This window comes from Narcine bancroftii, chromosome 5 (genome assembly GCF_036971445.1).
Source record: "Narcine bancroftii isolate sNarBan1 chromosome 5, sNarBan1.hap1, whole genome shotgun sequence".
In the NCBI taxonomy this organism is placed as follows: Eukaryota; Metazoa; Chordata; class Chondrichthyes; order Torpediniformes; family Narcinidae; genus Narcine; species Narcine bancroftii.
This window is the reverse complement of record NC_091473.1, coordinates 189,137,812-189,155,668: the sequence shown is the minus strand read 5'-3', so window position 1 is coordinate 189,155,668 and position 17,857 is coordinate 189,137,812. Positions and strand designations below refer to the sequence as shown.

Here is a 17,857-nt window from a genome sequence, read left to right as displayed (position 1 = left end):
ATCGAGAACCGTAGCACACTCTTTGGTCGGGTGGTACCTGGGCAGTCAGATGACAATAAACTTGACCTGACTTCACTGACTTAACCTGAACTCTGCACTAACCTCTGTTCTTCATTCAGCAATGAATTAGATTCTGTTCCCAATGTAACCATCTCGGAAACGCCCTTCTTGTCCACCTTGGTCATGCCGACTTGTTCATCCCATTTGCCCGCATCATCTCCAAGTGGCTGGTCCAACGTTAAGTGAGAATTACTTCAAATCTCACCTTTATATGATTATTGGAATTTCCAGCGCCCGGGTTCAAGGAGAAACTGTAAACGATTCTGCGACTCTCCCTTGGCATAAGATTCAGGAAAAAATAAACATAAGAACATTTAGAAATGGGACCCGGCCATCCGGCCCATCGAGCCTGTTCCGCCATTGAGTGGTATCATGGCTGATCTGATGATGGGCTCATCTCTACCCACCCACCCGCCTTTCCCCCATATCCCTAATTCCCGGACAGTGTAAAAAATCTATCCAACCTTGCCTTAAATATATTTCCTGAGGACGCCTCCACTGCTTCAACGGGCAGCGAATTCCACAGATTCCCCCCTCTGGAAAAGCAGTTCCTCCTCATGTCCGCTCTAAATCCACCACCCTGAATACTGAGGCGATGTCCCCTAGTTCCGGTCTCCCCCACCAATGGAAACAACTTTATGTCTTTCATAATTTTATGCTTCTCCAAGAATCCCTCTCATTCTTACAATTTCCACCAAGTTCAGTCCCATTCGACCCAATCTTTCCTCACAGACTAACCCCTTCATCCCTGGAATCAACCTGGTGAATCTCCTCTGGACTGCCTTCAACCAAATTATTGCCAAAGAGAGTATACGCCTTTGGTCCAGGGACACCACCCGGCATGACGAATCCTAAGAAAGATCTCCAGAGACGTGTACTGGTACGGACAAGTCTTTTACCGTATTCTTGGTGAGGTAGTAGACTGGACTGGGTATCAGAATGAAACCAGTGGATTTCATTAAATGGGAATTTCTGTCAAATGTAACTTTACATTATGAGTTGAGGAAGTTGACACCATCCCAGTCTGATTCTGAAAATGTATGGGTCGGATGGAGAAAGATGCTGGCAGCTGTAAATATCTTGCCATGCGATCGTGAAAGGGGATTCTGACTGTGGGATCAGACACGAGTACATGGTAACAGGCCCTTCTGGCCAATTACATCCAGTTCATCTACGTTTTGAAGGGAGGGAGGAAACCCACGTGGACACGGGGACTGGTACCCGGTCGCTGGCGTGGGTAATAGTGCCGCGCTCACCTTCGCTGAGGGAGATCTACTGGCTTTGTTTGGAGGAGATTCATCAGAAATGAGGGGGTTGTCTCATGATTGATGTATTGGGACTATGTTCATTGGAAAGATTGGGGGAGGGGGTTGTGGAAACAGCCAATGATAACAGGAATTGATTTCTATTGGCAGGCGAGACTAGAACTAGTGGCCATTGCCGCAAGATTCAGAGTATTTTGGAGAAGAGGAGGAATTCTTTCTCCAAAAGCGTAGGGAGACTGTGAAATTCTCTACACAAGGAAGCAGACGCGGCTGCCTCATCGAACGGGTGGAAGTTTGAAGAATAGTGGTTATAGGGAGTGGAATGGGTCCACCCCCCAGATCAGTCGTGGAATGGGAAGAAGGCTCGATGGGCCGGATGGTCGATTTCTTGGCATTTCTTGGCTGTCCCCGCGACAGGGCTGCCTCGGGCTGTGGCTATAGCTGAACCACAGTTCAGTCGTCACTCCTCGAGCAAGGTCAATGAGGACTGAAGGCAACTCCCACGCCCTTTCTCCGTCCCTCACCGCTTTGCGATTGTGCGATCTTCTGCGCGGTTGCAGTGACAGGTGATGGATTATTTTACAGTAAGCGCTCTCACCCATTCGCACTCCCAATAAGAGTGTTTTTCTGACCCAGACCGCGGTTTCGAGTCCTCAAACTGCTAGCGCTGGAACCACATTTCCCTTCACTGCCTGAATAGAACCATAGGGCATTACAGCACAGAAAAAGGACCGTTCGGGCCTCTTAAACATCATTCTGTACTGACCTGCACCCATTCCATAACCCTCCAAGCCAGTCCCATCCATGTATCTATCCAATCTATAGCGAATACGTGGAAGAATGAAATTGAATATTCAATGATGACATACAGAGTTGAGATCTTGTATTTCCTTTGGAAAATATAACATAATTTGTATAATAATTATTCTTTCTTTATCAAAATGTGGAATCCGTACTTGAAATGTGTGGGTTTGGAAATATAATGTTTTTTTTAGATGGGATTGGCATTCTCCATGGCATTAAATAAATGCCATATAAAAGTTTACTGTGTGGAAACACTCCATATTGGCCTTTTGAGTCTACACCGTTCACTTGAACAACTCCACCAGTTCCCCCCTCCCACTCTCCACCCATAACCCTCTAACCCCCTTACATCCATGTACACATCCAACCTTCTCTTAAATGACAGAAAGGACCCTGCTGCAACTATCTCCTCTGGAAGATCATTCCATTCTGTCACCACTCTCTGAGTGAAGAAGCATCCTCTAACATTTCTCCTAAGGTTTTGCTCCCCTTACCCTTAACTTACGCTCTCTTGTTCCAACCTCCTCTGACCTCAGGGAAAGAGTCTACTCACGTCTAGTCTATCTATTCCCTTCATAATTTTAAATACCTCTATCAATCCCCCTCCATCCACATTCCAATGAATAAAGTCCCAGTTTCCTTATTCTTCTCTATACGCTAGATGTTGAAAGCAGGCAAAATCCTTGTAAATCTCTGCACCCTTTCTACTTTATCTATATTATTTCTGTAATTTGGAGACCAGAACTGAACACAATACTCCAAACCTAGTCTCGCCAATGTCTTAAACAGTCACAGCATCACTTCCCAGCTCCTATACTCTATGCTACGATTTATGAAGGCCAGCATACCATATGACTTCTGAACCACCCTGTCTACATGGGAATCCACATTCAAGTAACTCTGTACCATAACTCTAAGATCCCTCTGTTCCTCTGCATTCCTCAATGCCCTCCCCTTAACTGCATATGTCCTATTTTGGTTATTTTTTTTCAGAACTGCAGCACCTCGCACTTGTCTACATTAAATTCTATCTGCCATCTTTCAGCTTCCAAACAGACCAACTCCTGTAATCCAAGAAAACATTCCTCACTATCCACCACTTCCCCTATTTTCGTATTGTCTGCATATTTGCTTAACCAGTTAACCACACCCTCCTCCAAATCATTAATATAAATGACAAACAGGGGACCCAGCACCGATCCCTGAGGCACACTGCTCCTTTTTTTTATATACTTTTATTGGGGGTAGATATTGGGGGGAGGATGGGAGGGAGGGAAGAGGGTAAGGTGAGGGGGAAGGGAGGTATTGTTGGAATCTTGGGGTTAAAACATTATGAAAGAAATGATTAATTAATAAGTTTATATGTACTGCATGAGTCAGGGAAATAGAGGAATGTGATTAAGTGGCAATCACAGCATGGAGCAAAGTTGGCTGACCAAAATTGTCTGCCCCAAAATACAGGGAGAGGAAATGCATAAAACGATTTAGGAGGAATGCTCAAACTGAAGGAGGTGGTGAGTAGCACAGGAGACACAGGCCAGACCAGAACAAAGAATGGCCTGCAAGAAACAAAGGGAATGGAAAACCAGTCTAGGAGGAAGATTAAGGCAGGAGGAGGTGTTAAAGAGTACAGCAGAAATTGGCCAGACAGGAACAGAATGGTGATTAGAAATATCTGGGGATGAATTAATTTCTGATCAAAACAACAGGATAGTCTGACTTGGAGGATTAAGATGGGAGTGCTACACCCCAGATATCTGCAAAACAGGAGATGACTTGTGATAACCCTTATGCAAAATGATCTAGCAAAGGAAGACAACTTTTGTTCTGTATGATAATGAAATCTAGCAAAGGAAGCCAACTTTTGTTCTGTATGATAAGGTTGATCTATATAAGCTGAGCCAACTGGACAATAGGGGTCAGTCTTGTGGAGTAGCTCACTGTGCAGGTGACCTATGAACTAACGATTGACCCAGAGCTCTGTTAAGTTTTATTCTTGTGCTGTGTAATAAATTGACTGTTGAACCGAATACCTTCTCCTATCACTTCATTCAAAGAACACGCTGGACTCAGACTACACATAGACTAAATTAAGAGTAAGGTAAAGCCAGAGTCCGACAGTATATAGGGGAAAATGTTTTTTTTGTTTTACATTAGTCTTTATTTGTATCCTATATTTTGCTTAATAATGTTTTTATAAAGAACTGCACACAATACTCCAAATTTGGCCTCACCAATATCTAATATAACCTCACCATTACATTTCTCGTGTGGACCTCCCTCTTCCTCTGGGTCTCTCCAGCATTTGTCCGTGCGATGTCCAAAGCTGCGAATCTTCATTAAAATACCGGTGCTTGGGCTAATTATGTACAATGCCTGACGGACCAGAAACTGCGCCGAATTCTTCATTTGATCTCGTCCATAGTAGCACCCTCCGGCCTCTCATTCCTTGAGATTTCTGTCAGTGAAAGTGCCATCAAATCATTCTGTAGGCCATCAGTGCATTTGCTGGGGTTCAGAAACCTGCACACCATGAAGAGAGCGTAACAATCACGGCACTGAACCCACTGAACCATTTTGCTCTTGTCCTACCAAGAAGGACATCTACAAAAACTCAATGGAGGCGAAAGGCAGACTTCCAATATCTCAGCGCGCTGCACCCGCAATTGCATGGAATGCCTGAAATCATCGCTGCTTTCTCCAATCGCTCAATAAAAGTTTCCAACAATTTTGTGATTCCTTTTTATCGTTCCGTGACAGATTATGTTATATTTTATATTGTATATAGATATGTTTTAAAGGAGATAGATTGTGACAGGTTTTCTTTTAGTGTAGGTCACATACAAACACTTCAAAACAGATCTCATTTAAAATTCCAAAGCTTTGCTCACGCCAGACAGTCCAGGTTCCGGGTGCCTTTGCAAAACTTTGAAGGATGCCTATAAGGACTTCACAAGTAGGTGTCAATTAGACATGCTGTGGAGTAATGGATTATTGTTTTGGAAAGCAACAGATGAACAGACTCAGAAGACTGGGTCCGGAGCTGCAGTCCACACGCCCCTCACGTAAACTGTTCTCCCTTCTGCCATCTGATAGGAGGTACCGTAGCACTCTGGCCCTCACGTCTAGATTGAGCAACAATTCCACCTCCCCCCCCCCCCCACCAAGCCATCAGGCTCCTGGATTCCCAGAATATATGTGGATAGGGTACCCTGGACTTTTACTGTATATGTCTTAATATTTTAATGTGTTTAACTATTCTAACTTATATTTATTTAACTATGCTCCAGGAGAAACACTAACTCGACTTTATTGTGCGAGCAAGGTATGAACGATAAATAAAGGTGATTTGACTTGACACTTTCTCTGGTCACCTGTTGAAAAGACACTCCACTTATCATTCAATGTCGTGAAAAAACAGCTATTCAAATCAAACCAGTGGGGAATTTGTGGAAAATGTGGATTGAAGGAACTGATCTAAATGCATTTGACAGGACTCCCTTCAGTAGGCTTTCATAACCCAGTTGAGATCTAGCCTTCCTTCGGGTTGACGAGGTAGATGGAGGGCTGTGGGTGGAGACCATGGACAGGGCACGGAGAAATGAATAGTGAGTGAACTGTTACGAACCCAGAGGACCCCAAAACCCAACAGTAATAGAAATTCACCAAGACAAACGGTTACTTAAATAAAAGTTGCTTTTAATTATCTTCAAACACGAAAACAGGATCAAACTTTAGCTTATTACTATGAACTTAACCTAACAACCCCATTCTAATTCTAAGTGCACTTATATGTGATGTGTACATAAATTTTTAAACGTTCTTTGATTCACAGTCCAACTCACTCCTCCAAGTTCACTGGTTTCAGGCAATTTTTTCTTTCTTTTCCAATCTTTTTATTATTATTATAATTTATAAACATATACAGTTCAAAGAGATATGAAAAATACATAGTAAATAACGAATTAATACAGAGATATTAAACAATAATATTGCAGAATAAAAATATATCATAAAAAATTTTTTGATCAGTTTAGAGTATGAACTATCTCTAAAAAAAAGATATAATTAATAAAAATATATAAAAAAAGAGAGAAAAAAACCCCAAAAAGGAAGAAAAAACAAATCTGAATTAAAAACTTAAAAAAAACCTATCGATATAGCTAAACCACGCCGATCACTCCGATCTCATCTAACAGCCCAATTATCATACATAATCATAAAAAGAAAACAGAGCGAGATCAACTCACCACAAATGAAAATATTGAATAAATGGTCACCAGGTTAACTCAAACTTAGAAGGGGATTCATAGACAGAGTTTCTAATTTTCTCTAAATTTAAACATAGTATAGTTTGGGTAAACCATTGGAAAACAGTGGGAGGCAATTCTTATACTGTGCACAGAATTTAAAATTTATGAATCTTCACCAGGCTTTGGTGCTTGAAGGTAAATGGTTACCGCTCAGGAAGGTTCTTATCGGTTTTCAGAGGGAGATTTGTTGCCTGATGGACACCCACATTTGATCCCTTTCTATCAGCCACTTCAGTGTCTTGACGAAGACACTTGCCCCATCAGGGGTTTCCAGATGATAAAACCTATTTCTTTCAGGTCATCCCAGAGTTCCTTTTTGTTTCCCTATTTCAAGTGAAACATTATGCAGCCAGCCATCTCCTCCTGTATGGACGACAAGGGTATTGACCAGACTGAAATCACAACCTGTCTTCAAAATGGGGGTTTTCCACAAGTTTGCCAGCTTGTCATGGTCCAGTTCCAGCTCCTGCTGCTGAAGTGTAGAAATGAATTCTCTCTCTCTCTCTCTCTCTGTCTGTCTCTCTCTGTCTGTCTCTATCTCTGTCTGTCTGTCTGTCTGTCTGTCTGTCTCTCTCTCTCTCGCTCCCCCTCTCTCACTCACTCGCTCAGTGAAAAGCACATGACCCTCTTAGAACAGCCAACTGCACACAGAGAGACTGCAGTTCCGGACCCAGTTTTCTCAGTCTGTTCATCTGTTGCTTTCCAAAACAATAATCCATTACTCCACAGCATGTCTAATTGACACCTACTTGTGAAGTCCTTATAGGGATCCTTCAAAGTTTTGCAAAGGCACCCGGAGCCTGGACTGTCTGGCTTGAGCAGAGCTTTGGAATTTTAAATGAGATCTGTTTTGAAGTGTTTGTATGTGACCTACACTAAACGAAAACATGTCGCAATCTATCTCCTTTAAAACATAGCTATATACAGTATAAAATATAACATAATCTGTCACGGAATGATAAGAGGAATCACAAAATTGTTGGAAAATTTCATTGAGCGATTGGGGAAAGCAGTGATAATTTCAGGCATTCCATGCAATTGCGGGTGCAGCGGGCTGAGATATTGGAAGTCTGCCAACTGTCCTCACAGAGTCATACATTGTGTGCGAGGGGGTGGAATAGAGAGAGGCAGAGAGAGAGAGAGAGAGAGAGAGAGAGAGAGAGAGAGAGAGAGAGAGAGAGAGAGAGAGAGAGAGAGAGAGAGAGAGAGTGGAGAGTCAGAATGGGGGAGAGAGAAAGAGAAATAGAGAGAGAGAGAGAGAGCAACAGAGAGAGTTAGAGGAGATATAGATAGATAGATAAAGAGTTAGAGAATGGAGAGGGGATAGAGATAGATAGATAGATAGAGAAAAAGATAGAAGAGAGAGTGGGGAGAGATAGAGATAGTTGGATAGATAAATAGAGAAAGAGATGGAGAGAGTGGGGGAAAGATAGAGATAGATAGATAGATAAAGAGATGGAGTGGGGTAGAGATAGATGGATAGTTAGATGGATAGTTAGATGAAATATAGAGAGAGGAGAGAGTGGGGAGGGGATTGGAAAGGAGGGAGAGAGTGGGGGAGAGAGAAAGGGAGGGAGAGAGGGGTGGAGGGGAGAGGGAGTGGAAAAGAGTGAGCTAGACAGAGAGGGGGAGAGGGGGAGGAGAGAGAGAGAGAGAGAGAGAGAGAGAGAGAGGGAGAGAGAGAGAGAATAATGTTTAACCAGGACCCGACACCTATCGTTTCCGCTGGCCTGCGTTCAGGGAGGCACTCGATGAGTGAATGACCCGATTCACTAAAGTTACCGGATACATGAGGGCTTCCTTCACTTGCTGCCTGAATTTGGATTGAGTCGCCGCGTAAATAAATGTGTTTGTGCAGCAGTTGACGTTTCTCAGGATCAATCCGACTTTCCCGAGGATGAATACAGACTCGCTCCACCTTCCACCCGTTCCTGTGGACCGATAGTGGATGAATTGCACAACGGTCGTCAGCCAGAGGAGGACGAAGCTCCCGGAGACGGCGAAAAGCAAAACCACTGACCTCCTCCTGGTCTCCAGGTTCGGGTCGCGGCGCTTCTCATCCTTGTTCAGACCCTTCAGCCCCTTGCGCACCCGATTGGCCGCTAAAATGGACCGGACGGTCAGCACGTTGAGCAGCAGAATTCCAGCGAAAGGCAGCAACGGAGTTAAAATCGAGTTCAGCCAGTCAAACGCCATCCAGCCCGGCTCAGTGAAATAGCTTGGCTTCATTTTTGTGAACCACGGCACACCTTCGATGAACAAGGCAGGTGTTCGTGTGAAATAGAAGGGGACGTTTTTCAGGCAGAGCAGAATGCCGATTGTCGGCAGAACCGCAGCCGCAGTTTTTCCCGTGCAGTATTTTGTTTTTAATTTCCAGCAACAAATGGCGACAAACCGATCAAACGTGAACGCGACCGTGAACCAGACGGAGCAATCGGTGGCTGCGCTGGCCAGTGCAATGTTAACGCACCGCACAGGGGTGATGTCCAGGAAACTTCTCGGGAAATACCTAAACCGTATCCGTCTCAAAATGACCTCGGTAACGATGACCAGCAGATCCGCCGTTGACATGGCCACCAGGTAGCGGGTGGCGCAGGTGGAGAGGCCGCACTTCCCCCGGGACAGGACCACCATCGTCAACAAATTAGCTGCAGAGCGTGCAAGAAAGGTACACAAAGGATACAAGCGGGGTAAAACGCGAAAGTCTGCAGACACAGTGGCCGAAGTAAAAACACAGCGCTGGAGAAACTCAGCAGGTCAAACAAAGATAGAGATAAATAACAGTTGTGGGCTTGAGCCCTTCATCAAGAGGCGAGAAAAAATGTAGACAGGAGCCCTAACGAAATGATAGAAGTTGCCCGGGGGTTGCTTGCAAGCAAGCCAGATCCAGCTGTAAAAACATAGTACACTTTGCAAAGCGTGAGAACTCCGTGAAAGCAAGAAGCGCAGCTAGTCTTTCCCCAAGGGAGTCTGCTGCATGCCTTACAAGACGTACCTAGGTTTCACAGAGAGCACTCCATATAAGTCCTGATATCTTAGCATTCTTCTGGGATTCGTTAAACAGGGTCCTGTCCCTTATCCAATGGTTAATTGTATTTTACTGCTTGTCAAATAAGGAAGTCTTGCTGTCATGGCTGATAACAAGAGAGAGGGAGGGGAAGGAGCACGGTCCCATGGGCAAGGGGTGGTTGAGGGAGTGAAAACAGGAAATGTGGAAGAGGATGGCTCTGTGAATGGAGAGGAAAGGAGTAGCGAGTGGGAGACAGGTGGACGGGGAAGAGACAGAGAACAGGGAGTGCTCTATCCAAAACCAAAGAAGTCAATGTTAATGCCATCTGGTTATTGAGTGCCAACAGGCTATTAGGCGAAATTACTCCAATTACCGGGTTTGGAAGTGCCCGAGGCTATGACAGACATGTTGGCGTGGGAATGGGGTGCAGAATTGCAATGGTCGATCCCAGTCATTATTGCAGACACAGAAGCGATCTTCCAGTCTCTCTGATGTAGAGGAGGCCACAACTAGAGCGCAGGATGCAGTAGATGACCTCCGTAGATTCACAAGTGGAGTGTTGGTTCACTTGGAAGGACTATTTAGGCCCTGAATGGTGGTGAGAGGGGAGATGTGGACACAAGTGTGGTACTTTCCTGAGACAATGGCTGTCTGAGATCGGAATGGCTGCTTCACTGGATGACAACTACAATAAAAATAGTTTAAGAGGACCAAACACGACCAATAACATTGGTGCCTTGATGCAACTCCGGATCATGGCACAGGGGTGTTCAATTTTACCATGATGGAATGCGATGCGATGCGTGGTCAAATAACCTAGGTATTTTCATACAGCACTGTAACCGGCCCTTTCGACCCACGATGCCGCAATGCTCAATTACGCCCCAATCGACCTCTGGTAGAGTGGGAGGTAACCGGAGCACACACCTGAGGAAGCACACACGGACACGAGAAGAACGTGCAAACGCCTTACATGCAGTGCGGGATTCGAACCCGTTCGCTGGTGCTGTAAGAACGCCGCGCCAGCCCTTCCGTCAACCAGTGCCGTTTCCTTCCGCTAACGGTCCTGCCCCGTATTCCTTATTGGTCAGTAAAACACGATAAGTGTACTCCTCCCTTGAAAGAATCTCTTGTCATATTGTTTCCTCAGATCTGAGCACTCGCCGCTCTTCATGCAATTCTTAAATCTCATCTCGATCTGGAAGCAGAGGTCTATATGAGGTTAACCGAATGCAGGACAGCCGGAGAGTGATGCCTGGAAATGTTCTGAAATACAACAATGAGAATGCAAGTTTTTTTTCTTTGTGATCAGCGAGAGCCGATAAAGACCTCTTTATTTGGTAAGGGAGTAAAGTACTATTAACCATTGATCAGGGGACTCTCAGTTGCTACGTTCTTCCGAGGTTGCGAGTCATGGACCATGAGAAATGCGATGGAAAAAAAAGAGACGTGTTTTCTCAGAAGGATGCCGCGCAGATCATATACAGACAGGATAACAGAAGGAGTTCTATAAAGAACGAAAACAAAACGGACACGACTTACAAGAATCAGAAAACAACCATCAAAATTCTTCGGGCGTATCATGGGTAGAGATGCATCAGGACATTTAGTTAGAACTGGAAAGCAGGAAGGAAAAAGAACCAGAGGCCGACGGAGAATGTAAATGGACAGATGGATTAGCATCGTGGTCAGAAACAGGGGAGGGAACATCTACAATTCGGAGGGCGGTGGATAGAGAGACATGATCGCCCACGGCAAGGCACATGAACGAAGGGATACGACCCTGATTAACGAATCCCAAGAGAATTCTCAGGAATATGCACTGATATGGAGCAGTCGGTTGGAATGTTCTGGAAACCTTAGGGCCTGACTTGTAAGCCCTTGAAGAGGCAGAACCTCTTGAGTCAAGCAGCTAGACCAGTGGCTCTCAACCTTTTTCTTTCCACTTTAAGTATTCCCTCTGTCATCGGTGCTCTGTAATTAGTAAGGGATTCCTTAAGGTGGGATGTAGGTGGAAAGAAAAAGTTTGAAATTCACTGTTTTAACCGTCCTTCATGTGCGCAGTTTCAGAACTCTAAAGGAAATGGGCCAATGACAATTTTTCTCAGGCAAAGTATTTCAGTAACAATTGGGTCTAGAGCAGCAATTCTAAACCTTCCCTTTCTACTCACATACCACCTTAAGCAATCCCTTACTAATCACAGAGCATTAAAAGCATTGGGAAAAATTAAAATTGGATGTGCGTGGAAAGAAAAAGATTGAGAACTACTGAGCTAGACTCACTGCCCCACGCTGCTTGGGGCATGGCTTCTTGCTGTAACTAAGTTCTCAAGCTTGGTAAAGTGATTAAAAATTGGTTTTTTTTCCCGCTGTATTCGTGTTTGCTTTAAGCAATAATATTTTTACGTTGTGGTCACCAATGCGGCAGCCTGGGAAACGATCAACAGCAAAGCAAATCTAGCGTACATTGAGAGTTTAATAAGGACATCTGCACATGCTGCGGTCTAGTGTAGAACAGACTAAAGATAGAGAAACTCACTGGGTCGCACATTATCCATTGCAATTAAAAAGACATTCAACGACATCTGGAGTTACACAAGCAGAGGGATTGCGCTCGCTTACCGGGCACTCCCAACACGGCAATGATCATGTACAATATTTTGCTGACTCGATAATAGATGTCCAGCATATTCATTGTGAAGTGATCTTTCCCTTTAATGGTCTCTCCAAGCAATGCTTTCAGGCAACTCACTGGGAAGATCTTTGTATTATTCTGATCTCCTCTGGGACGTTGAGGTTTCAAAACAATTAAGGGTAAAGACGTTACAAGTTGAAGAAACAAATGATGAAGTCATGAGCTCCCTTCTGGGAGAGATAGTGTGTGGTTCAGCGATGCCACTATGTAACTACAAAGACAGAAAAATCTGATCACTTTCTTGGATTCATCTAACAGTGGAGATACTCTTAAAAAACACAATCAAAACATCTATATAACAAAGTTAAAAATACATAATCGACGTTTCGGGCTTTTTTTCTGTACCTTGAAGGGCTCAGGAACATTGGTTATGTATCTTTACCTTTGCTATATAAAGGACACTTCTTGACCTGCTGAGTTTCTCCAGAATTGTGTTTTTACTTCCCCCACGGTGACAACAGATTTTTCGTGTTTTACTAGTCTAACTCACTTATTATTGTCGTGGTTTATGAGATCTAAAAAGAGTTAAGCAACTTCAAGAAGTTTTAACGATTATTTGCAAACAAAGGCTGAGGCAATCAAAAGAACCAGTCACTTGACTGCCCGCCGAACACAGGATAATAGTTGGCACAATCTCTTTATTTTAAACTTTGCATTCCTGACTTAATTACATTTCTGCAAAAAAACAAATCTTTCAACAGTATTTCCTTTATTGACTTGCCACAATTACTTTCCAGCTATCATTTTTGGATTCGCGGAGTTCAATCATATCCTGCCACCTGGTACCTTTGACATTCTTAATATCCTGTCACTGTTATCTTCTATTCATTTACTGTGGCCTTGTGTATTCAATACATAATGGATTATTACTTTTCTAACACAGTGTGTGTAAATTGTTACTTTGTAGCACAGTGTGTATAAATTGTTACATAGTAAATTAATAATTATAATGATGAATACATAGTAAATATAATACATAGTAATGGATTAATGAATGGATAATAGCTAGAACATAGTTCATGTGGTTTATTTTCTGTGGCACCTTTCAATCTAATTAATTCTTTCATGGAATTTTAAACGGCAGGTCTGACTTGAACGTAAGTGTGATATTTGTTCCCATTGATTTAGTCATGATATTAAATACTCCCCTCATACTAACACACTGTATAAAGCTGGTCATATTGCCCAAAATTAATATAGAATTCATACGTTTGCTGCTTAAAGACCAATGTACGGAATATACAGTAAATGAATCCAATTGAGAGGAAAGAGAGAGAGAGAGAGAGAGAGAGAGAGAGAGAGAGAGAGAGAGAGAGAGAGAGAGAGAGAGAGAGAGAGAGAGAGAGAGAGAGAGAGAGAGAGAGAGAGAGTGTAGTAAATGTAACAATAGAAGGGGCTTGATGAACTCAAGGGACCTGGCATCATCTGTGGAGGCACTGTGCCTGCTATTCGACGACTGGGCTGAGACTGAAGCAGGTTTGAATACAGAAAATGGACTGGCACCTCCTTACTGCAAGATAGATGGGGCAGAATTCATCACGTTTGTCCAAGAAGGATTCCTAATGCAGTATGTGGACAAGTCGATGAAAGGAGAGACCATACTGGATCTCGTACAGCGTTATGAATTGGTCAGGTGACAGATCTCTCAGTGGGGAAGAATTCTGGTGCAAGTGACCACAGCTCCCTGCTTTAGGCAAAATGATAATGTGTTTAATTGAGGAAAGGACTAATTCCAATGTGGTTAGTCAGAAACGGGGGACAGTAAAATGTGGAGGATGTTTATGGACCACTTGTGTAGGGTTCTGGATAGAAATGAAATAAGAAAGGAACGCCCGTGAAATGATGGGCTCATTAATCAGGGATCGAGTACAGGATTCATGAAGTCATGTTGCAGCTCTACAAATCTCTAGTGGGACCATACTTAGAATGTTGCATTCCTCTCAGGTCACCTCATTGCAGGAAGGAGGTGGAAGGTGAGGAGGGAGTTCAGAGAAGATTCGCCAGGATGTGGTCTGGACTGGAAAATCTGTGTTATGAGGCAAGTTTGGCAGAGCTAGGGATTTTCACTTTGAAGCGAAGAAGGATGAGAAGTGACTTAATAGAGGTCCACAAGATTATGAGAATCACAGAGAAGGTAGACAGCCAACACCATTCTCTTAGGGCAGGAGCAGCAAACACCAGAGGGCATCTGCACTAAGTGAAAGGATAAAAATTTTGGAGAGACATCAGGGGTATTTTTTTTAACACATATTTGTGTGCTCCTGGAATGCATTGCTGGGGGTGATGTTGGAGGCTGAAATAACAGGCACGTGGATGAAAGGAAAATAAAGGGTTATGAGGTAGGGAAGGTTTAGATTTTATCAAGTTTATATATATGTCAGCACACCATCATGGGCTGAAGGGTCTTTACTGTTGTTACGAGCCCAAAGGACCCCAAAACCAGCAGCAAAAGACATACACCAAGACAAGTAGTTACTTAAACAAAAGTTGTTTTTAATTATCTTTAAACATGAAAACAAAATCAAACTTTAACTTATCTCTATTAACTTAACTATCCAACTTAACATCCTCCTAATTCTAAGCGCATGTATATGTAATTGCGTGTGTAAATAAGAAAAATTCTTTGGTTCACAGTTCAATCTCATTCTTCCAAGTTCTTTGGTTGCAGGAAATTCTTATACCGTGCACAGAATTTAACATGTATAAAGTCCACCAGGCTTTGGTGCTCGAAAGTTAAATGTTTACCGCTTAGGGAGGTTCTCGTAGGGGTTGCAGAGAGAGATTTGATGTTCCAGGATTTCCACAACTGAGGTACTACCATTAGTCACCTCAGTGTCTCGCCGATGAAACTTGCCCCATCAGGGTTCTCCAGATGATATCCTCTTTCTTTCAGGCTAAAATAGAGTTCCTTTCTGTTCCACTTATTCCAAGAGAAACATCAGACAGATACCACTTCCAGCCATCCACCGCTCTGGAGTTTGTTTCAGTTTCAACCAGCTTCTCCTGCTTGTTTCAGCTGTCTGTCTGTCTCTCCCTCTCTCTCCAACTGCCAGAAAGCCCATGTGACTCTCTCACTTGCTAAACCCCTGACCTTCTCCAGCAAACAATAGGACTTAGTCTTCTTGGTCAAGCTGTATTTAGGTAAACAAAACAACCAGGAGTGACCTTTGAGTGAGCACTTTGCAGAAAGATCAGAAGTCTCATAAAAATATCCAACACAGCCGACCTGACTCCAGACCAAGTCTATTCATTTCATGACATCATTTCAATTAGCACCTACCTGTGTAATGTGCACAGCATTATCCATAGTTTATGTAAAGCCACTGAATATGAATTCTTCAGTATTTCAAATAAGATCTATTTTAAAGTGTGTGTATGTTTGTAACCTACTCTAATTTTGCTAATTTATCTCCCAAAAACATCTACAAACATTCTATCACACTGTGCTGCATTGTAGTATCTATCTAAGGTTGTAATAGCAGGATATACAGTCGATAGGAGTAGGGCATGAAAGTGGTTGATGGACTTCAATCTGGTTAAATGCGAAATGATGCATTTTGGAAGGTGAAGCCTGAAGGAAGAATGGCAGGATTCCTAATAGTGTGGAATAACAGAGGGTCTTTGGGGTCAAATCCTAGCTTACTCAGGGTCGCCACGCAGGTTGATTGGGTAGTTAAGAAAGTAAGGAAAATGATAAAATAAGCTATAACCCCAAACAAAAGTGGGAAAAGGACTTAAATATAAAGATAAAGAATGGAACATGGGAAAAATTATGTTCTGAAACTATGAAGAATACAATAAACACATGGTTATGTATGATACAGTATAATTGGTTACACAGGTTATATATCACTCCTCAAAAATTTAAATAATGGGATCCAGCAATACTGGATAGGTGTTTTCGTTGTATAAATGAAATGGGAACAACAATACATGCAATTTGGGCATTGTAATGGAAGATTCTAACCTATTTTTTAACCTGGTTTTTCTTAATTTGCAGCTCTTCGTTCTGCAGAGCTGAGAACCTTTTTTAAAAACTTGTACCTTTGGGTTCTGCAAGGCTGAGAACCTAATTGTTTTTAGAATCAGCAGACATAAGCAAAATTCCACCAAGGGGCCAGAGATGCTGTTATCTGAAGAAAGGACATCTGTGTACCGAGAACATTTAATCTTCCTGCTTGTTTTGGTCACAGACTGTCAGAGGCCTAGCCTTGATGCAGAATAAACCATTGTATTCAAAGTGATAAGCTGAAAATTATGTTATTCGTTAATAGCCTAGCATGCTAGCTTGCTCGCTTATCTTTCTTGCTGTGCTGGGAATAGGTGCTTGGGTAAGCAGTTTTTGGGTAATATAAGTCATGGTCCCGCTGCTGAAGTTTGAGACTCTCCGAGAGGTGGCAACATCTCTCAGCAAGAAGAACTTCTGGAGTCCAGCCAACGTCCCGGTCAGGGGAGGTGGAGAAGCTGCTACCGACGCCCTGACAACCTACTACAAGTGTGCAGTCGTTGCCTTGCTTCGGCAGTTGGGACCAGTCCAAGCGTTGATAAGTATAGTTGGGAAGGGCTTGCATATTGTAGTGTGAAATCAGCTTTTGAATTTGTAATAAACATTTGTATAATCTGAACTGCTCTCGGTGTGTGTGTCTATTTTCTTTCGGTGTTCAAACACTGTGACCAATCTAAAACGAACAAGTTTACCCAAGACGGGCATGTACAAAAGTGATTACGTTTTGGGAAGAACTAAACCAGGTATTAAATAAAATCACAGAAAACAAACTACCAAAAATCCAGAGATCTTTCTTTTAAGTAACATCAGAAGTAAATAATTAGGTCTCAAATTGGATAAAGCACAAAAAAGATTCATTATGATAGCCTTAGCAGTGGCAAAAAAATGGAACATAACAGAAAGAGCTTGCCTCGGACTTCCATCTCCTAAAATGATAAGAAGACAAAGACGATTAGATCTAGTGTGTAAAAGTAGATGACACATTTTTCTTGTTTGTTTTTCCCTTGTGTGAAGACGTTGTTTTATGGTTTTATTGTATTGTATATGTTTAATATTTATTGGTTTTGGAGGGGGTGGGAAGGGGGGGAGGGAGGGAATGGAGAGAAGGGGTGAGAAAAGGGGGAAAATGTCACTGTGTACATTTAATGGGAAACGTTTGTACATATTTTGGTTGATATGGTTCGAGGTGTGAGAAATAAAAATTAAAAAAAGATGGCCTATGGTATGCTGGCCTCCGTTAGTCGGGGGATTGAGCTCGAGTCATTAAGTAATGTTGCACCTCTATAAATCTCTGGTTTGATCACCCTTGGAATATTGTGTTCAGACCTGGTCGCCTCATTGTAGGAAGGATATGGAGAGAGTGCAGAAAAGAGTTACGAGAATGATTTCTGGATTAGAGAGCAGATCTTACGAGGCAGGGTTAGCAGAGTTGGGTCTTTTCTTGTGGGTGGGGAGAAGGACGAGAGGTGACTTAATCAAAGTCCACGATATTATTAATTGTGTGGACAGTATGCAACCTCCCCCCCCCCCCCACCCCCAGGCAAAAGTAGCTAAACACCAGAGGCCATCTGGACAAGGTGAGGGGGGGAGCAAAGTTTAGGGAAACGTCAGGGGCATTTTCTTAGCATAGAGAGAAGTGGGTGCTTAGAATGTATCGCCTGAGATGTGTGGTGAATATCTGTCAAGCTGCCTGTCTCCCCTCTG

At 43.0% G+C, this 17,857-nt stretch overlaps 1 protein-coding gene across 1 annotated transcript; it reads right to left on the bottom strand.

Annotated features, from left to right (window-relative positions):
• Positions 1-4,534: 4,534 nt before the first annotated feature.
• On the bottom strand, positions 4,535-9,859 carry LOC138765423 (probable G-protein coupled receptor 139). The gene is made up of 3 exons (XM_069942465.1): positions 9,826-9,859; positions 8,225-9,090; positions 4,535-4,717 (listed from the first exon to the last, which is right to left on the bottom strand). The coding sequence occupies exons 1-3, from the start codon at positions 9,857-9,859 to the stop codon at positions 4,535-4,537; spliced, it is 1,083 nt and encodes a 360-aa protein (XP_069798566.1).
• Between the last annotated feature and the right edge of the window lie 7,998 nt (positions 9,860-17,857).

Bases quoted from the DNA above. Each gene is read 5' to 3' on its own strand.
- LOC138765423 (XM_069942465.1), bottom strand. From the start codon at position 9,859: ATGTCTGTCATAGCCTCGGGCACTTCCAAACCCG. The intron at 9,091-9,825 runs GTAATTGGAGTA...CACGCTCTGCAG, and splicing joins CTCGGGCACTTCCAAACCCG to CTAATTTGTTGACGATGGTG. The intron at 4,718-8,224 runs GTAACTTTAGTG...CCTTCTTGGTAG, and splicing joins AGGAAGCCCTCATGTATCCG to GACAAGAGCAAAATGGTTCA.